Source organism: Xyrauchen texanus, chromosome 12 (assembly GCF_025860055.1).
Source record: "Xyrauchen texanus isolate HMW12.3.18 chromosome 12, RBS_HiC_50CHRs, whole genome shotgun sequence".
NCBI lineage: Eukaryota > Metazoa > Chordata > Actinopteri > Cypriniformes > Catostomidae > Xyrauchen > Xyrauchen texanus.
The window spans coordinates 43,564,038-43,586,779 of record NC_068287.1 but is presented as its reverse complement, the minus strand read 5'-3'; the positions used below and the strand labels follow the sequence as shown (position 1 = coordinate 43,586,779).

The window sequence follows — 22,742 nt, the reverse complement described above, 5'->3', positions numbered from 1 at the left end:
AAGCCCACTTCATGTATATCATTGCGGGATTGCGCGTCTTAGGCAACATTAAGTATCCCTGCACATTCTGTGTTCACAGTGCATGAAATCCCAACATTTTCTCGTTTTTACATGTTGGTGAAAAGCAGTAATCCACACATTGGAACACAAAAAATCAACAGTTGCTTAGGACTGAAAATCCATGTCTCTCCGTGCATATTTCTCATCATCATCTCTCTCCGTGCAACATAGTCTGTTTAACATGCATGTGCTCTCGTAAAGTGATAGAGTGCTAGTTTTATTCCCACTGTAAAAAAATATGCAAATGTTCTCTCATTTATTCGCCTTTAGAGATGAAGCACAGAATGGAACGTAATAAACTTTGTAAATCACGAGCTGCTCAGTATCTAAAATATAAGTATACATTTAATTAGGTTAGTTTCCAAACGTAATCATCAATGCAACATTTTAATGGTGTTTGATATGAAAAGAAGCAAGAACACTATGGCTATTATTATCAGAGCTGTTTAGCTGCAGGGTGAAGTTGAATATTCAAAACAGTCTACATAATATCATCCTCATGAAACACCAATTACATTTATCATTTCTGGACCGTACAGGTGTTTTTGTGCTTTGTGCATCAGGCTGTGTTGGACTTTAGATTGTCTGTTTAGATTTCTTGTTATATACACGTTCTTAATTCACAGATTTGGCCTAATATCTTTCTACACATCACAACCGATTTGGAAGTCTCTTCTCAGGGATTCAGATGTTTATTACATTCAGCCAATAATCACATCTTTAACTCGGTGATTAAATCTTTGATCCTGTGTGTGAAAACAATACACATGGCCAAAAGTTGCATGACTAAATGGGTGACCGAAAACCCATCATCTGCACAGCAGAGCTGTTTGCTTAAACACATGTGGAAATGGTAGACTCGACTTGGACTCAATTGTTTAAAGACTCAGACTCAACTTGGACTCAGTTGTTTAAAGACTTGGACTTGACTCGGACTCGACTTGGACTCAATTGTTTAAAGACTCAGACTTGACGCGACTTGGACTCAGACTTGAAGCGACTTGGACTCAATTGTTTAAAGACTCGGACTTGACTTGGACTCAATTGTTTAAAGACTCAGACTTGACTCGGACTTGACTTTGACTCAATTGTTTAAAGACTCAGACTCGACTTGGACTCAATTGTTTAAAGACTTGGACTTGACTCGGACTCGACTTGGACTCAATTGTTTAAAGACTCAGACTTGACGCGACTTGGACTCAGACTTGACGCGACTTGGACTCAATTGTTTAAAGACTCGGACTTGACTCGTACTTGACTTTGACTCAATTGTTTAAAGACTCGGACTTGACTCGACTTGGACTCAATTGTTTAAAGACTCAGACTTGACTCGTACTTGACTGACTCAATTGTTTAAAGACTCAGACTTGACTCGGACTTGACTTGGACTCAATTGTTTAAAGACTCAGACTTGACTCGGACTTGACTTTGACTCAATTGTTTAAAGACTCGGACTTGACTTTGACTCAATTGTTTAAAGACTCGGACTCGACTCTGACTCAATTGTTTAAAGACTCAGACTTGACTCGGACTCGACTAATGTGGACTCAAACCCAACACTGACCTATAAATGCACTTAATAAACAATAAAACATAATTTGCTAAAGTGAATAGAAACAAATAACATAGTATTTATGTGTAGCTTATTAATGTATTAATAATGTAGGAACAATAATTTTTAAATGAGCAATTAACTATAAATTAATTCTTTACAAATACTTTATACTGTGTAGTTATTATAAAGTGTTGCCAACATTACAACCCAGTCAAATGCCTAACAGAACAAAGTTCTCTTAACATGTAGAATATTACAAACAACACTTTTAACACATTATACTATATATGCAGGAACATCGATGACTTTGAAGGTAAGTAACGATAACCATATTATTAATCATCAGAAATATATATATACTATTGTTCATTGGTAATTATGGTCAGTTTATATTATCATTTCTCATTTTAATGTATACTTGAAAAATTAACATTAATCAAGATTAATAAATGCTGTAAAAGTATTGTTCATTGCTATTTCATATTAGATATTGCATTAACTAACGTTCCAGTATAAAACCTTATTGTAAAATTGTATCCACAATTTGAACACTATATACTTCATACCATTGGTCAGCTCGCCACTGCTGGCACAGGCCTGCAACAATGTAAAGAGGATGTTATTTCCTGTCCCTGATACACCACTATCCTCTCTTTACTTATAAACACACTCATGCTGGTTTTAGTCAAGTCTCTTAACAAGTCTCCTTTGGAAATATTTTCTCACAACAACAATAAAGCCCTGCTCACACCGTGTGATCGCACTCTGTACGACCGGAAGTAAGCATTCACACCCTCAGGTGAAAGCTAACACACGCCATCTTGTGCCACTAGCCAATAGATCTTATTTTTCAGCCTTGAGTTTTAGTTAGAGACTCTCCCCGTTGAGAATAATTAAAAATATTGGTCAATTTATCCACCAAATGGTGCGTTTTGGTTAATAATTGGATGAGGAACTGTACTAATTTATACTACCTACTTTTTCTCTCTTTTTAGACTTTGTGTCCCTGTTTGACTTGGAAAACGACCTTCCAGATGAGCTGATACCCAACGGAGACCTGGGGCTTATGTCCATGTCCTCTAACGGGGATGGAGGGGTCGGGGGCCGGATGGGAGGCACCGTCCCAGACGCTGCTGCCAAACACAAGCAGCTGTCTCAGCTCCTGCAGGCAGGGAGTGGTCCTGGTCTAGCAGGAAACCTCAGCCCTCAACCTGGAATGAATCAACTGGGTGTTTTGGGAAAGAGTCAGATGGGCCAGGGCTCACCCGGTCACCAGACTCAGCCTCCGAAGTCTGTTGGCACCCCTACCGGTCAGGGCAACAATAGTCCGGGGATGGGTCTCAATGCTGGTTTTAACCAGGCCATGCTAAACAACAACCAGGGTCATGGACTCATGGGGCAGAACATGGCTCCACAGGGACCTATGATGAATGGCGTGATGGGGCCAGCCGGAAGAGGAAGGCCAGCTCCAGGAATGCAGTACCAGGGTCAGGCCATGCAGGGGACGCCAGTCGGAGGTGGTGCTGGCCCGGGGGGCAGTGTTTCTGGCAGTGTACTAGCGGAGACGCTCACCCAGGGTGCACCACAAATGGGGGCACACAACACAATCAACCCACAGCAAGCGGGAAATATGAACAAGGTAAGACGTCATTGCTGTTCTTCAGGGACCAGTTGCAACACACCAAATTCTTTTTAGCAAGTCAGTCCTCTCTGCACCATCTTTGGAATGCTATCTGGCTATATCTGGCTGCTTTTCCCACGTAAACAAGCGACATATAAGTTCAGCTCCTATCTACTTGAATTGGGAAAAACCAAAATCTCCAAAACTGAAATGTTTAAAAAAAACAAAACAACAGTGAGTGGCAATGGCCAAATTCATCATTCTGATGGACATGTGTGTACATAGACCAACAATTTAAAAACATTTCAGATAGAATGCGAGGACACTTTTTTTTGGTTCAGCAACATAAAGCAAGCAAACATATATTCAACTAAGTAAATTGTTTCAGTTTCAACCAGCACAGTTAATGTGTAGTTTCAGTTTCAGCCTATAATTTCCCCTGCAAATTGTACAATAAGGAAACATGCTGTCATTCAGAAAACTTCATGTTACATGGATTTAAGTGTCAGACAGGAAGGTTTACTGCTTGTAGCATGATATTCAGATTCGCTGGTTTGCTAAAGCAGTTAAGAACAAGCCTTAAAGCTGAAGTGTGTGATAGCGTCGCCAAACAAATTGCAAAAATGATTATTTTTAAACTGCTTTCCCCAATACTCTCCTATCTTCTATTGGCCAAAAAAAAAGATAGTTCCCTGGTTGAGCTGATGTTGCTTGCTGTGCAAGTCTGGTCGGGATTCTCAAACAAACCATAAAGTCTGATACTGACTGAACTGCCCATGCTTGAGCTTTCTGTTACAGAAAGAAATGTAGTTGTGGCCATCGCACATGCCTGATTGTTGTGGTTTTACAGGAAACCAATCGGAAACCATTCTGCTACTCACACTGTACCTTTCTCACAAGTGTGCACTCATCAAACACTTGTTGGGTTCATATCGAGAAATCCGTCGATCTGTCAAGTCTCCTTACATTGCTGCCAAAGAAATATTTTGAATAACTTTGCTGAGGCTGCAAGAGCATTTACAGGTTTCTATATCAGCAATATTTGCTCAAAGGTGAATAGATGTGCTGTTGGCTTTGTGGTGTGTGTTTGCATTGCACACAGATTATGAGAGTCACAAGTGCAGCTGAAGTGTGTGAGATCGGTCCACATCATTGTGTCAGTGTCTGTGCTCGCTCTAGAGGTAAAGTGTGTTCTGCCAGTACTCTCTGATCTCTATTTTCCCGTTCTTGCCCCAATCCATATTCTTAAGAGTTGTTCAGTTCAAACCATGGAAAACTACCCTTTTCCTCCCCTTAACTAGCTGCTCTCTCTTTCTGGGTGTTTTCCAATGACTTCTATTACATCTTTTGTTGAGGTCGAACAATAGTGGATTTTGCTGATAGCTAAGGTGGTGGATACGGCCAATAACAAATTAATTGGCATATAGTTAAAACACTTTTTTTTTTATCCATTTCTTACTGTTAAGGGCACAGACACAAGAGGCTGCAAGAGTCCAAAATGAGTCAAATCCCACATGCTTGTTTGTTGTGCAATCAAAATCCCAAGAATTACCAAAAACAAGTTACGTTTTGGTGCCTTACTTGGGAATTTCACATACACTGATCAGCCACAATATTAAAATCACAGACAGCTGAAGTGAGTAACAGCAATTATGTCATTATAATGGCACCTGTCAAGGGGTGGGATATATTAGGCAGCAAGTGAACATTCAGTTCTCGAATTTCATGTGTTGAAAGCAGGAAAAATGGGCAAGTGTAAGGATCTGAGTGATTTTGACAAGGGCCAGATTGTGATGTCTAGACGACTGGGTCAGAGCATCTCCAAAACAGCAGGTCTTGTGGGGTGTTCCCGGTAAGCAGTGGTTAGTAACTTCCAAAAGTGGTCCAAGAAAGGAAAACCAGTAAACCAGCGACAGGGTCATGGACGCCCAAGGCTCATTGATGTGCGTGGGTAGCGAAGGCTAGCACGTCTGTTTCAATCCTACAGAGGAGCTACTGTAGCACAAACTGCTGAAGAACTTAAAGATGTCAGAACACACAGTGCATCACAGCTTACTGCATATGGTGCTGCGGAGCCACAGAGTGCCCATGATGATCCCTATCCACTGCCAAAAGCGCCTACAATGGGCACGTGAGTGTCAGAACTGGACAGTGGAGCAGTTGAAGATGGTGGCCTGGTCTGATGAATCACGTATTATTTTAGATCATGTGGACGACCGGGTGCGTGTGTGTTGTTTACCTGTGGAAGAGATGGCAGCAGGATGCACTATGGGAAGAAGGCAGGTTGGTGGAGGCAGTGTGATGCTCTGGGCAATGTTCTAGTGGGAAACCGTGGGTCCTGGCATTCATGTAGATGTTAATTTGACACATACCGTACCACCTACCTAAAGATTGTTGCAGACCATGTACACCCCTTCATGCCAACAGTATTCACTGATGGCCTCTTTCAGCAGGATAATGTGCCCTGCCACACTGCAAACAATTTAAGGAATGGCTTGAGGAACATGACAGTGTTAGAGGTGTTGACTTGGCCTTCAAATTCCCCTGATCTCAATCTGATTGAGCATTTATGGGATGTGCTGGTCCAACAAGTCCGATCCATGGAGGCTTGAAGGATCTGCTGCTAATGTCTTGGTGCCAGACACTACAGGACACCTTCAAAGGTCTTGTGGAGTCCATGCCTAGACGGGTCAGAGCTGTTTTGGTGGCACGAGGGGGACCAACATGATATTAGGAAGGTGGTTTTAATGTTGTGGCTGATCGGTGTATAAAGAGGCCCAAAATTCACTGGGGACTCTTATTTTGAAATGTATGTGCTTTCAGCTCACACAAACACACAAGGGGAAAAAAAACATGCACTTAAAATCATCTACAATGTATTACAATAGGAACACTCAAGAAAATATTGCTATATATTTTAAAGGGCTAATAAATACTGTATCAGCACCAATTTATTAACAGTAAATGTGGATAGAAAACTATTGTCAAATATTGGTGTCGATTTTTCCGTTAACCGATACTATAATTGGTAAAACTGATATATCGGTTGACCTCTAATCTTTTGTGCTTTAAATTGGACTAATTTAGAGAAGCAACTTAAAGGGTTTATCAACCCATTTAAGGTACCACTACAACCATAGATGTAGGGATGTCCTGATGCTGGTATTGGAATCAGGTCCGATACTGTGCTCGTGTACTTGTACTCCTGCTCACAAAAATGCTCCGATATCAAAAACCGATACCATCTGAGGTAAGAATGTCCTTACGTAATCATTTATCGCACAAATTAAAATTATGTTATGTCCTAGTGTGAATATTAAACCCTATAGGCAGCAAATTAATGAGGTAAATATATAGTTTGCTTGTGCTGTGTGCTTCAAATGTGAGTGCCTTTTGAGTGTGTTGAGCCGTTGTTGAGCTGACAAAGACACAAAGTGCTCGCACCTTTTAGAGCTCATTGACTCATCATCTTGAGCGTGCGTCTGTGTTTGTAGCAGATGTCAACAAGCAGAGCGCAAATTCACTTTGGGGCACGAGGCACATACAGACTACATATTTAATGAAATAGCAGCCTTTTTTAGTTTAATAATCACATTGGGTCATGTAGCGACTTTCTCTGGAAGTGAGAAGCTACCGTCAAAACACACAGAAACGGAAAAGTGTTTCAAAATAAAAGCTCAATTTAAATGGGGGGGCAGGGGGTACAACAGAAATATATTACTAGTGTATAGTTATGTAATATTCACTGTAATACTACAACTAAAAATAATAATAAATCAATATTAATTGTATAATGTACAAGCATTATCTCACATCTGTCATGCTCAGTTATACAGCACTTTAACAAAAATAACTATGTTGTATTTTTGGATTGTGCTGTGAGGTTCTGTTTAAAAGCAATTTATTTAATTCCTTTATTTTAAAACCACTTTGGTTATAAAATTGAAATAAACTGTTAATATGGAATTCAGAAAAAAATAAAATAAAATGGTTTTGGCGAGTACAGAAAAGAAAGTATCGGTACTTGTTCTCAATAAATGGTGTTGAGACATCCCTACATAGATGTAATGCTTTTGTAACAAATTAAGCAAATTAATTTCAAGACAATTACTGTCAGACACAAGTACTTAATTGATGGTATATTAGGGTTGTGCCGATAGTCGATGATCTCCGGGATCGACGATGGTCAGAGTGATCGCCAAGAGCTGATGCCTTTGACGATGTCAAGACGTTATTTGGCTTGTTTTCTCAATGTATTACGTTGTTATTATTATTATTATTAGGCTATTATTATCATTTATCAAATTAATATTACAAATAATTTGTCCCACGGCACACAGACACATGCTTGAAGAAACACTTTATTATATAATTAAGAACAGACGACAGAAAAACGAAATTACCCCATAGTACCAGCTAGCATCCAACCAGCGGTAATACCGGTGTTCGTCCGTTTGAACGTGGCAGTCTCGCAGGCAACAATCTGACTATGGAGAAAATCACCCTATCCTGTGGTGTATGTGGACCTTTGTCGGATCTCCCGGTATGAGTGTTATAGTTGAAATGTTTTTAAGTTGAACAGTTCAGTTTTCCCATTTCAAAATTTCCTTCTAGCAATTTGTATTCATAAGAAACAAAGAAACACGAATGTGTTGCATGTGAACACCTCTTAGTAATGAGGATGGGCCTGTCACTATTATTAAATAATTGTATGATTGCGATCATTTGATCTAACCAGGAATATTTAATAGAGATTTATTGTGCACATCATATTCCAATCACACTGTACAATCCACACAAGGGAATCTTAAGCGAATATAGGAATGCCATGAATGGCGTGTTTTGTGCCTCATTTCTCATTATCGCATTAAGCACTCAAATGAACTCCGAGCGTCTCACTGAGTTGCACCGCAGACCATTTTTGATGTTTAATAGTTTTGATGGACATTTCTATCATTTATTGCTATAAAGAGCATGTGTTTTTTTTTCACCAATGTTATGACGTGACCAGATGAACATGGATGAGATTTATAATTTTGTGTTATGCCTGGTTAAAGTGAGTGAGAGAGGTGCACTGCTCAGGACAGGGAGTTCCTCATTCTGGATGTTCAGCAGCGGAGTGAACGGCGCTAATGGCTGCAGGCGTGCATTAGCGCTGGTGAATTGGGGGATGGGCGCTCGAGTGCTGAAGGAGCTCTGATCTGATCCTCTGGAGCAGAACCATGCTGTGAAAAGCACCACTACCTTCTGCATTACTGGCCACTAATCTTAAATATCACCTGTTATAATGCGTTCATCCACCCTCTCAGCTGAATAAATGTTGGTTAAAGGAATATTCCAGGTTCAATACAATTTGTTCAACTGACAGCATTTGTGGCATAATATTGATTACCACTAAAATGTATTTAGACTTGTCTCTCCTTTTCTTAAAAATAAAATATCTAATGGCAGTTACAGTGAGGTGCTTACAGTGGAAGTGAATGGAGCCAATCCATAAGCTAACATTTTCTGTGTAAAAATACTTATTCTTATCCCAGCTTAATATGCAGAGGCATCTACAAGTAAGCCATTTGCAGGTTAATTTTAGGTTTAATTGCAATTTTGGCAACCGTAAACTCTGTTGTCTTTGTGACGCGATAAAATTGTATCTGTTCGTTTTGAGCGACATATTCTTACAGACACAATCCCATTGACACAACCCATGTCGTGAGTTGGGGGCCTGACTATCCGCTTGAATGACTAATGGAAGACAAGGGGTGTATTCAGAAAGCTGTTTTGAAAAAGGTTTATTTTTGTAATTCCGTTCATTGGCGCTAGTGGCACAGAAATTACATCAGCTTTAAAATACTCACTCACTGTTCAAAAGTATTGCCACAAGATGTAAACAATATGCATGTTGACATGTGTGATAAAATTGCTTTGGTCCTTCTCTGTGTAAAGTTATATACAATTGTACAACTTTGTTGCCATGACAACGTAATCCTGTAAACCGTAAAATGACAATTTAAACTACAATTTAATCAACTTTACTGCTCAAATAATACAAAAGTTTTAACAGAAGAATCAGCTTCTTTTATAAAATGATATGCTTCACATTGCTGCCTCTCAAACCCTCTAAACATTGGCCCCATTCATTTTCATTGTAAGTGCCTTACTGGAACCCCGCATTTTGTGATTCAGTCACAGACATGGTATAAAGCCACAGGTAATCACCTCTCATTGATATTCAGTACAATAGCACGATAAACCACAGTTCTATAGTGGCAACAGTCTCGTTCCGGAAGTAAAAATTCCATTCAATTTTCTTTCCATAGGGGAACACTTTTTAAACAATAATTTAAACCTTTTAAGACAAGCCTACCATGAGCTAAGTGGTTGTTAATCAATGGGTAATGCTTCTGCTGAGGCCATCGGACCCAGTTATTTAAACATATTTTTTCAAAAGCATGTTTAATAGTGAACTTTCATGTGAAGAACTACTCTACCCGTGATCCAGAAGAGAAACAATCCACCATTTACAGAATTGTGGCAAAGTGCATCAAAACAGCTCTGCAGCAACCACCCACTCCATGACACACCGTGAATGACTCAATCGAGTCAGTACCCATTCACTCAAACTATTTACAGTTGAAGTCTACATACACTTAGGTTGAAGTCATTAAAACTAATTTTTTAAACCACTCCACAGATTTCATATGAACTATACTATATTTTTGGCAAGTCGTTTATCTACTTTATCCACTACACAAGTAATTTTTACAACAATTGTTCACAGACAGATTGTTTCACTTTTAATTGATTATATCACAATTCCAGTGGGTCAGAATGTTATATTCACTAAGTTAACTGTGCCTTTAAGCAGCTTGTAAAATTCCAGAAAATTATGTTTAGCCTTTAGACATAGCCAATTGGAGTCAATTGGAGGTGTACCTGTGGATGTATTTTAAGGCCTACCTTCAAACTCAGTGCCTCTTTACTTGACATCATGGGAAAATCAATAGAAATCAGCCAAGACCTCAGAAAAAAGTCTGGTTCATCCTTGGGAGCAATTTCCAAATGCCTGAAGTTACAACTTTCATCTGTACAAACAATAGTACTCAAGTATAAACAACATGAGACCACACAGCCATCATACCTCTCAGGAAGGAGACGCATTCTGTCTACTAGAGATGAACGTAGTTTGGTGTGAAAAGTGCAAATCAATCCCAGAACAACAGCAAAGGACCTTGTGAAGATGCTGGAGGAAACAGGTGGACGAGTATCTATATCCACAGTAAAACAAGTCCTATATCGACATAACCTGAAAGGCTGCTCAGCAAGGAAGAAGCCACTGCTGCAAAACCACCATAAAAAAGCCAGACTACAGTTTGCAAGTGCACATGGGGACAAAGATCTTACTTTTGGAGAAATGTCCTCTTGTCTGATGAAACAAAAACTGAACTGTTTGGCCATAATGACCATCGTTATGTTTGGAGGAAAAGGATGAGGCTTACGAGCCGAAGAACACCATCCCAACCGTGAAGCAGGGGGTTGTCAGCATCATGTTGTGGGGGTGCTTTGCTGCAGGAGGGACTGGTGCACTTCTCAAAATAGATGGCATCATGAGGAAGGGAAAATGATGTGGATATTTTGAAGCAACATCTCAAGACATCAGCCATGAAGTTAAAGCTGGGTCGCAAATGGGTCTTCCAAATGGGCAATGACCCCAAGCATACCTCAAGTTGTGGAAAAATGACTTAAGGACAACAAAGTCAAGGTACTAGAGTGACCATCACAAAGCCCTGTCCTCAAATGTGTGGGCAGAACTGAAAAAGCGTGTGCGAGCAAGGAGGCCTATAATCCTGACTCCGTTACACCAGTTCTGTCTGGAGGAATGGGACAAAATTCCAGCAACTTATTGTGAGAAGCTTGTGGAAGGATACCCAAAACATTTGACCCAAGTTAAACAATATAAAGGCAGTGCTACCAAAAACTAACAAAGTGTATGTGAACGTCTGACCAACTGGGAATGTGATGAAAGATATAAAAGCTGAAATAAATAAATCTCTCTACTACTGTTCTGACATTTCACACTCTTAAAATAAAGTAGTGATCCCAACTGACCAAAGACAGGTAATGTTTTCTACGATTAAATGTCAAGAACTGTGAAAAATTGAGTGAATGTATTTGGCTACGGTGTATGTAAACTTCTGACTTCAACTGTATGTATTAGTAAATTCTTAATACGTTTATTGGTTCTATACTTGTAATTAACAACTCAATATTTTTGTTATAAATTTTACATTACATAATCTGCAATGCTTCATGGGATTGTAGTTCTTTCCCTTGTAAAAGACATACACAGTCGTTAACCTTTTTTCTTCAGATTCTCGAATACTTTTTTGTTTCAGATTTATAGGTTTTGTAATGTTGTGAAGGATTTGTTGAAATCCCTATGGAAAAAGTGAATGGGAAAAATACATCCAGAACTGGGACGGCTGAAAAAGTGGACAGGCACTGTCAATTTTCAGTTGCTTAACGTCATAGTTTTCTAATGTATAAGGTACTAGGGAGCATTTTTCGAAAGTCTCCATTTTCAGAGAAAAATGGCATTCCAGTGTGGATGAGAGGCATTAATGTAGATAAATCATGTCAGTGTGGGAGTGGCCTTAAATGTTGCCAGTTATTTTGTAAATGTTTGCTCTTTCAAGTAAAATAGTTATAAATGAAAGCATGATCAATTGTTGCATGTCACCAAGAAAGGCTACAGACACGGACAAGCTGAATGATACAAACATTGAAGCGTCCCAGAGCTTTTATATCAGAAATATCTGCACTCTTTGAATGGTTAGATTAGAGGACTGAACTTGTAAATGGTAGACACATGGTGATGGTGCTTTATTTTCTCCATAGATGGGTCTTGCGACCGCTAACGGCCCGTTCGGACAGCAGTACGCACAGGGCTCGGTTCAACAGATGACCAGTGCCGGGCTAAACGCGCAGCTCCAGAACAAGGCAGCTCTTTCCAACAGCCTGCAGCCAACCCTGAAGGGTGCTTCCAGTGTGCCAAATCTGGTGAGTAATCGTCCACAGCTGTCTCTAGTTTAGTCCTGAACACCTCAGGGCTTCTGTCTGCAGGACATATCTATTTAGAGAATGTTTATTCTTTTGGAGAGCTAATTGGCATTTGCCTGCAGTATAATATGACACACATTGAAACCACTAATTCTATTGTGTTCATGGATTATACGTTTAAAAGCATTGTATTACTTTATATCATAATACCTCTGTAAAACAGCAGTACAGGATCTTCTATCTAATCTAAACTCTTTCTTCCAGCTGCAACAGCAGGTGCCCTCCGTGGGCATGGTCCCGGGACAGGGGGTGTCGGCGGGACCCACGGCCGACCCAGAGAAGCGCAAACTGATCCAGCAGCAGCTGGTCCTGCTGCTTCATGCCCACAAGTGCCAGAGGCGCGAGCAGGCTAACGGCGAGATGCGCGCTTGCTCCCTGCCCCACTGCCGCACCATGAAGAATGTCCTCAATCACATGACCCACTGCCAGGCTGGTAAATCCTGCCAAGGTGAGCAAGAAAACAAGACATTTGTGTTGATCTATAACAGGACTGCAACACTTTCCCCATGTGCTGAATTTATATAGCAATCATTGTCTGTCATATGCACCATTCTGAGTTTGACGTTAGAGCAACTGCATGTTTCCTGTCGCTTAAGGGTTAAATCTGTTTGTGTGCTCATTAGTCATTAATGTTTTTTGAGGCATAAGTTAGTTTCTTGATGTTTACAACAGACTTCCCAGTATCTAAGTGTGTGATTCTGCTCAGTTGGGTCATTTATTTAGAGTATAATGAAGGTTGTATGCTTTCTGTCTGTTTTTGCAGTGGCTCACTGCGCTTCATCTAGACAGATCATCTCGCACTGGAAGAACTGCACCCGGCATGACTGTCCCGTCTGTCTGCCGCTGAAGAACGCCAGCGACAAGAGAAACCAGCAGCGTATGTCACCATACCTTTAATAGTAAACACATTACGTTAGACAACCTCAATGATCACTTTGCTGAATTTACTTCTACCAGAGAGGATTTTGCAAAACATGCAATGTAATCCACTCTGTAATCTGAGGTATTTCCTTTTGAAAAGAGATATTCGTTGTCAAATTTATGGGGTTCCTTTTATCTGAACTGGTAGAGCATGGCGACAGCAAAGCCAAGATCATGGGTTTGATTCTCAGGAAACATACGGCATACATGCATACTGATCAATACAAATGTATAGATTGAAGTCACTTTGGATAAAAGTGTCTGTCAAATGCATAAATGTAGATGTAAAATAGTGTTTGACAAGGCTTGAGAATTGATTGGATTGGGGGCGTTCCATGCCTGCCAGAATGGAGTCTGGTGATTGGAGGGAAAATGTTGCTAAAGTAGGAGGGATTTGTGATGTCAGCCGAAATAAAAGTAATTACAGAGGAAGAGCAAATTCATTTTCAAAACAATTAATTGGCTTTTAATTTGGGATGCACCATTGTATTGGCCACCAATATTTATTGACCAATTATTTATCTACTTAAAACCATCAACATAAAGGTCATATGCATGTAAATGCTCATATGTGAAAAAATAATGGCTTATTTGAATTTTTTTGTATTAAGTTTGTAATATTTGTGTGTGTGTGTAACAAACCAAAATAAATGAAATCCAGAAAATGTCAAGAATGTTGAACAGGGCAGTTCCAGCATTATAGTTGTGAAATTTGCAGTAAAGATGTGAAATGTAACTTCTCATTGAGAGTAGGCTACTCATTACCAGTTTATCAAATCATTTGTGCGTACAGTCCTAAACCCCTGCAGATAAAGTCCAGACATCAGGACATTTTCAAAATCCAGTTTAGATCGGGAAAAGAACCGGTGTTACAGATGTTTTCTGGAGGCCGTACGCTTTGTAAACACTGTGAACTGAAATGCACAATGTAGAGGTCATTGCTACAGAATGTAGAAGAGTTGACACTTCTCAGAACATGTTATATTTGATATTTATTCTTTGTCGTTTACATGTTCATGATGGAAAACCGATGACAGTTGTGAAAGAGGCACTTGCATGACTAAGGACAAACATGCAAAACATTGATATGATGACAAAATAAAGTAAATTGAAACATCTCGGTATCAACCCGTAGGTTTTTGTTAGTATCGGTATCTGCCAAAATTTTGAATATATGCCATATCATTTTTGGTTTTGGGGAATTGGATTATGTAAATTAAACTGTTAAAAAAAACATTAATGTTAACTTTGATATAATTGGGACAAATAATATAACAAATTCTGCAAATGTAAGACCATGGAAGAGTTCTTTATAGCATGAGTATTTATGTATGTAAATGTATAAGCACAGAGGCCTATACCATGAAGCTGGTTTAGGTGACTAGCCAGGTAAGTTTGCATCAACCTTGGGTTTTATGTACCATGAAGGTGGGTCAGAAGGTGTTCATTGCCATTGTAACTTACGCTCCTCGCTCTAGGTTTTGTTCTGGGTAAGCGATGGCTAACAGATACTGAACAATCAGCTTTAAGTAAAGTGACATCGCCGATGCAATGAACCCACTCCCCCGTGTCTTTTAAAAGAACGTAGAAATCCACAAAACCGAAATACGTGGTAATATATATTTTTTAAAATATTCATTTTTGGCAGGTCCGGTCTTTTATTTAATTTTAAGACACTATTTGTTTTTCATTTACCTACTGTAGCCATAAAATATTTAATATATATAATATATATTAGTGTTGCACAATTAATCATATCGCGATGTCAGCCTGTGCGATTATATGACGGCAAAATGCTGCAATTATATTAAATAAATAAGTGCATGTGTGGACGTAAATGGTAAATGGTCTGCACTTCTATAGCGCCTTTCTAACCTTATCGTATTCAATGCGCTTGACACCCTGACACATTCACCCATTCGCACACATTCATACACCAATGGCGGCTAGACTGCCATTGGGAGCAACTTGGGGTTCAGTGTCTTGCCCAAGGACACTTCGGCATGTGGAGTCATGTGGGCCGGGATTCAAACCGCCGACCCACTCTACCAACTGAGCCACAGCCGCCCCCAACGTGACAGCCCATTCTCTCTGAGAGCTGTTTACCCATTTTCTACACCACTAATAAAGATGACCAGTCTGTCTCAGTTTAGGGAGTGGCACGTGTGGTCATGTCATGTGAGTTTGCGGTGTTCAGCGTGGAAATCAGGTGAAGCTGGACGCCGAGCAGACCGACACTGAACTGGTGGCCAGAAAAAATAACACTGATCATAGCTTGGCGATATATCTTTATTTCATCCATAATTCAAGTTCATATAATACGGGAGCGTGCCATGTAAATAAACACAAACTCCAAAACTGTCATTCTCTGTGCGGTCAGAGCCGCTTCAACCAGTCGCGGAAGAGACACAATCTGAGCGGGAGTCGAGACCGGGAGAGATTTAAAGTTCTGCCAGCTGATGCGCACTCGAACACGGAGACGCTCGTCTCTCACCCCCACTGTCTGCAGCGCAACGTGTAGCATCATTGATGAGATCATCATGATAAGATCAATCTTATGTGAACAATAACACTAAAATGACAACAATAATAAAATGTGTGTGTGTGTGTGTGTGTGTGTGTATACACTCACCTAAAGGATTATTAGGAACACCATACTAATACTGTGTTTGACCCCCTTTCGCTTTCAGAACTGCCTTAATTCTACGTGGCATTGATTCAACAAGGTGCTGAAAGCATTCTTTAGAAATGTTGGCCCATATTGATAGGATAGCATCTTGCAGTTGATGGAGATTTGTGGGATGCACATCCAGGGCACGAAGCTCCCGTTCCACCACATCCCAAAGATGCTCTATTGGGTTGAGATCTGGTGACTGTGGGGGCCATTTTAGTACAGTGAACTCATTGTCATGTTCAAGAAACCAATTTGAAATGATTCGAGCTTTGTGACATGGTGCATTATCCTGCTGGAAGTAGCCATCAGAGGATGGGTACATGGTGGCCATAAAGGGATGGACATGGTCAGAAACAATGCTCAGGTAGGCCGTGGCATTTAAACAATGCCCAATTGGCACTAAGGGGCCTAAAGTGTGCCAAGAAAACATCCCCCACACCATTACACCACCACCACCAGCCTGCACAGTGGTAACAAGGCATGATGGATCCATGTTCTCATTCTGTTTACGCCAAATTCTGACTCTACCATCTGAATGTCTCAACAGAAATCGAGACTCATCAGACCAGGCAACATTTTTCCAGTCTTCAACTGTCCCATTTTGGTGAGCTCTTGCAAATTGTAGCCTCTTTTTCCTATTTGTAATGTAGATGAGTGGTACCCGGTGGGGTCTTCTGCTGTTGTAGCCCATCCGCCTCAAGGTTGTGCGTGTTGTGGCTTCACAAATGCTTTGCTGCATACCTCGGTTGTAACGAGTGGTTATTTCAGGCAAAGTTGCTCTTCTATCAGCTTGAATCAGTCGGCCCATTCTCCTCTGACCTCTAGCATCAACAAGGCATTTTCAGCCCACAGGACTGCCGCATACTGGATGTTTTCCCTTTTCACACCATTCTTTGTAAACCCTAGAAATGGTTGTGCGTGAAAATCCCAGTAACTGAGCAGATTGTGAAATACTCAGACCGGCCCGTCTGGCACCAACAACCATGCCACGCTCAAAATTGCTTAAATCACCTTTCTTTCCCATTCTGACATTCAGTTTGGAGTTCAGGAGATTGTCTTGACCAGGACCACACCCCTAAATGCATTGAAGCAACTGCCATGTGATTGGTTGATTAGATAATTGCATTAATGAGAAAATGAACAGGTGTTCCTAATAATCCTTTAGGTGAGTGTGTGTGTGTATATATATATATATATATATATATATATATATATATATATATATATATATATATATATATATATATATATATATATATATATATATATATATATATTAGTTTTGGTTAGACAAGATTGACAAATGCTTATCAATAATACTCTTATGGCTAAAATGTTTACAGTGTTCAGTGGCTAAAATACCAATATGACTAAATGTTACTAAAATGTGACTAAAATGTGAACAGTTCTCATTGACTAAAACTACATTAAAAGCCCAGTAAACAAAGCACAATTACAGATGTGTTTGCGAGTGTCATGCCATATGACAAGTCTTCACAGAGATATAAAGAGACATGATGCACCGTTAGCAAAGTGGGATTTCAGAAAATGATCCACACACTGGACAAGAGGTACCAGCGATGAGTAGAACTTTTTAGAAAGAGGATTTGGAAATACCAGTTGGTCATTTAAAAAAAACACAAGAGCAACAACAGTTTTAGTGGTTTGAGTGAACCACACTTTTATATCCAGTTTCCTCTTCAAGAGAGTTTATAGAAAGTCCATGTTACATGATTAAATGTTCCTGTTTGTTTGGACAATCTTATTTTCGTGAAACTGTATGTTCTTATTTATGTTTATTTTTTGTTGCTTTTTCTCCTTGAAATAATGAAACATAATGGTCGCCAGTGGTGTGTAAGGAGTGGTGGTGGCGTAGTGGACTAAAGCACCTAACTGGTAATCAGAAGGTTGCTGGTTCGATCCCCACAGTCACCACCATTGCGTCCTTGAGCAAGACACTTAATCCAGGTTGCTCCGGGGGGATTGTCCCTGTAATAAGTGCTCTGTAAGTCGCTTTGTAAATGTTTAAGGAGAGTCTAGACAGCACTGTTTCTTTACAATTAATATTATTATTAAAATATTAGGATCACGGGAGCTCTACCATCTTCTCTCACATTGGCTGTCGCTCCCGAAAGTCGCTCTTCGTTTGTGTAAAGTTCAACATTTCTCAACTTTGTCGCATTGCTGGACACGCCCACATTGTGTTGTGGAAGTTGCCAGCTCTCATTGAAAATGAATGAGATGAGTTAGTTTTGTCACTGCGTGCCGCTGGCAGTGTGAATGCAGCTTCACTTTGCACTGGATTGTCATTATTAGCCTATATTACATTATATTAGGGATGTCGAATTAACATGTTTATTTAGTGCGATTAATCATATAAAAAATGTGCTAAAAACATTCATGCAATTAATCATGTCCCCTGATGCGTATGTGAATTCCATAATAAAAGGACTGATTTTAGTACCATACAAGCTGCAAATGGGCGGAGAGGTCTTCCAATGTTCATTACGTACGTGAAGCAGTTGTCAGCAAGCAACAGTCCTAAAAATGTGGCGTTTATAATGATGAATACCAGTGAGATTGTCCAAACGTGTCCGCCTGAGCCATGCACATGTTCATAGAGCGACAATTAAAAATAGCATAGACGGTGTTCTGTGAGAACTGGACATGTTGACAAACTCGATGCAAAACAGTTTGCTGTCAACTGTTGGCTTGTTCAATGATACGAGAATAAAACGAACAGTATATTGAGTTCTTAAGCCAGTTTTTGCAGTCAGTTTTCCAAACGCTCACTTGATATATTTGATCACATTCAGAATTAGTTTCCAGCTGTCCTCTTGAGCTCTCGCATCAGCCGTGGTGTTTCTTCTTGCTGTTTAAATGTTCAGTGATCCCTTGTGCTGTGTAAATCATGTTTTAATTCTTTATGATTTCATGGTGATCTCTTGTGCAGTGTGAATGCATTTACATTTTTCATATTTTTATCACAATATCTCATTGTGCTGTTTAAATATTTAAATTGTTCATGTTTTTAAAGCGAGCGGCCTTCAGTGGAGAGGTAAATCCCACTGACTTTCAAGAGATGAATCGCGCTCTCTCCATGTTTCACGCGATTGGCTGCTAGCAGCAAACTTCAATCATTCATGTGAACGTGTGCGTGAGCTAATCTTAAACTCAGGAGCAAAGCTGATGGGCAGCGTCATGGTGCTAATGTAGCCTGATAGGATTGGTTTGGTTTTGTCAACTCGAAACCAATCCTGTAACCCTGATTTTGTTCAACTAGCTTCAGGTTTGATGTTGCACAGTTAAAATTAATAGACTTTTATATTATATTTAAATTACATCGTCAGTTTTCATTTAACCTGTTGATACGCAATATAAAAACATGTTGAGCACAAAATATTTCCATTACTATAAACTTCAGCTTCTCTAACGTTAAAAGATAACAACATATATTAATTCTGAAACTTGTGAAATAAAGCCCAAAGTGTCTTCTTTCAAAAGATACTACAACTGTGTCCGTACTCCAAAGGGTCCCGTAAATACAACCATTTAAGCTCAAAAAAGGGGTGCGTATCAACAGGTTCATTTAAACAATTGCAAAAACATTCTGGGAACAGAAGACTATGGAAAAGTTTTTTCTTTGTAGGATAACTTCTGCCATAGGTTTAATGCTGTATGGTTGCGTCTAATAGTCGAAGCATCAGTCTGTGAGTCTGTGATGATTTCATATGAGTGCTGCCACCTGTCGTCTTTGCTGCGCTCTGAATGTGAAGGCATGAGAATGTGTAGAGCTGTAATCTGACACTACGAGGGAGGGACTCCACCCCTAGGTTTACAGAGGAGGCGAGGCTCAGAGAAGTTCTGGTCTCTGATTGGACAGTTGATCACTGACTCGTTTAAATCCCCCTGTAGTGGCAACAGAAGCACGTTCTCTGAGTCTTGTCTTGCAGTTCTGCTCTCTGCCAACACTGAAAGCGCTCTGCGTGCAATAATGTGACTTTTACACTTGAAATGCCCATGCTTCCATTTGAAGTGGTATTACTACAACGAATGTGGTAATAATTATTTATTAAATTATTTAATGACATGAAATAGTAGAATATAAGTATATAATAATGATAAAATAAGAATGATAGGAAATAAATTACTGGCAATTTCCTTTTTAGATATTTTAAATGTACATGAATCATTTTGCAGATGCTTTTATCTTTTATTTCGCAATACATTTTGCATAAATGTGTAGCATTTGCATTCAACTTCCATAATGTGAAGTATTTATAAGTGAAATGGAGTATTCATTGATTTGACTGTTTATCAGGATTTGATTTGGATTATAAAAAGGTACCGTATGCTATAATATTATTGGTTCACTCACTTTCCTAGCGTTTGTCCCGCGTAGGTGCAAGGTCCGCTTCGTGATCGTCCACATATACATATTTGATTTGGCCAATTTTCTTCCTGACACAACCCCGTGGCTGGGGGACTCTCAGGCCAAGTCCACACCAATACGTTTTCTTTTTCTCTCCATTTTGGCCTTCTGTCCACACTGAGACCGCATTTTTAGTCATGTGATCTATCCAACCAAAACAATCAAGATGGCGGCCTGTGTTATAGCGGCGCTGTTGTGCCTGATACTCACTTTGATAGCATTGTTAAAAAAATAAATGTCACTTTTTACAACCTTCACATTGCGTTCCTTCAAAGGCGAAGGGAAGTTTACTCGAAATTGGTGTCCGGCGACGGAACACGAGGACAATTGCGTTTCAGACCGTACATGCAGCGGGATTTTTCTGCATGCGCAGTGACACGATATAAGCGTTTTCATACGTTTCAGTGTGGACGAGCAACTTTTGGAAAACGCTTGAAAACGTTAGTGTGGACGGAGAGCGGTTTGAAACGAAAACACACCGTTTTCAAATGGATCCAGATTAATGTAGACGTAGCCTAACTCACACACATACGGGGTAATTTAGAGTCCAATTCATGTGGGGGAAAAGGGAGCACTTGGAGGAAACCCACACAAACACGGGGAGAACATGCAAACTCCACACAGAAAGGTCCTTAGTTGAGCCGGGACTCGAAACCAGGACCTTCTTGCTGTGAGACGACAGTGCTAACCACTGAGCCACCTTTAATATTATGCACTCATGAATTGTACACCGTACAACCATGAACATTTGTTAGGAAAGTAGACCATTTTCTCGTTTCATGTTTTCAGGAATATTTTTGTGGGTACTTTTGATGCTTTGTATTAATACTTTTTTAATTTTATCTGCAGCAATGCTGAGCTCCCCTAACACTGGCATGCAGGCTCCTTTGGGCCCTGTTGGCACCAGTCAACCCGCGGCGCCCGCCATCAGCAGCAGCACCACCCATATAGACCCCAGCTCCATGCAGAGGGCATATGCAGCACTGGGCCTCCCGTATGTGACCCAGCGGGACACACAGGTTGCCGGGCAGCAGCCCACACAGACCCAGCAGCAGCTGCGCTCAATGAACGCATTAGGTAGCAATTTTCATTTACAAGGAAATCTATAATGTTACTTCTGATGCTTAATATTAGAGGAAAGTGCAATATTTATTTGAACAGTTCAATCTTCCCCATTCATTAACATTAAGAGTTATTCTATAACCTCATCTTGCATCAAACTGAATATTATAAAATAAATGATTCCAATTTGAAATCTGACTTAACCACGGAGTAGTAAAATCACTGTTACGCATGATTTTCCTTTCCATTATTAAATTTGGTAGATACAAGTCATAAGGCTTAAATGAGATAAACCATAACAGATCAAGAAAATAAAAGAAAATGGTCAACAGGGAGGCAACACTCATTGTAACTTCATGCTTGATTGCTCATCATATGTGTCATATTCGTGTGTAACCCCTGTCTGGTTTCCCATGACATCTTCAGGCACTAACCAGATGAACATGGGCGGTAACGGTCTGGGCGATCAGACGAATCTTCACACTGATTCCTCTCTCCCCTCATCCCTCAACAGCAAGTGAGTCTCTTCACCTTCCACCCTTCACCTTTTAACCTCTGAGTGGGAAAGAGTGGGAAGCGTTCATCTGTAGAGTACAGCAACGCTGCCTAAAACAGGGTCATTGTGGGATGATTTTATTAGTTTTTAGCTGTAAGGGGTGGAGGTCACAAGAGAATGTGATAAATGTAGAGATGATAAGGAAAAATCTTTTACAAATCTAGTTTAAACAAGCATGTGCCATGTTCTTAGACATGCAATATTTGTATTTATGGTTGTTTCATTTATTATTTTTACGTTTGTAAAATGGGGTTACCATAAATGGTAAATGGTCTGCACTTATTTAGCGTTTTTTTTTTAACCTTAGAGGGTATCAAAGCGCTTTTCACTGTGTCCCAATCACCCATTCATGCACACATTCACACATACCAATGATGGCAGAGCTGCCATGCAAGGCGCTATCCTGCCATTGGGAGCAACTTGGGGTTCAGTATCTTGCCCAAGGAAACTTCAGCATGTGGAGTCGTGTTTACTTATTTTGACACAGTCATGAGTGTTTTATGGTTTTCTTCTCACATGACAACAAAATGGCTTCCTGCATGTTGGTAACACCGCAATGACTTTGATTTGATGGTCAAAATTAGTAAAAAAAATATTAATAATATTTTAAAAGGAACTATCTGCACTATCAGTTAATTCAAATAATTGATCAATTAAAGTCCCCAAAATATGTTTGAGTTGATTTAATTTAGTATATAAAATGTTTTTATTTAAATTAATAGATACAGACTAAAGATGTGCATCATG

At 39.8% G+C, this 22,742-nt stretch overlaps 1 protein-coding gene across 3 annotated transcripts in view; it reads left to right on the top strand.

Moving 5' to 3' along the window:
* LOC127652793 (CREB-binding protein-like) overlaps window positions 1-22,742 on the top strand; it is a 73,689-nt gene that overhangs the window by 22,148 nt on the left and 28,799 nt on the right. For all 3 annotated transcript variants that reach the window (XM_052139176.1, XM_052139175.1, XM_052139174.1), the window contains exons 2-7: window positions 2,611-3,254; window positions 12,129-12,290; window positions 12,555-12,798; window positions 13,114-13,227; window positions 21,227-21,454; window positions 21,866-21,956. In XM_052139176.1, the coding sequence (XP_051995136.1) occupies window positions 2,611-3,254; window positions 12,129-12,290; window positions 12,555-12,798; window positions 13,114-13,227; window positions 21,227-21,454; window positions 21,866-21,956 (1,483 nt within the window). The remainder of the gene's footprint in view (window positions 1-2,610; window positions 3,255-12,128; window positions 12,291-12,554; window positions 12,799-13,113; window positions 13,228-21,226; window positions 21,455-21,865; window positions 21,957-22,742) is intronic.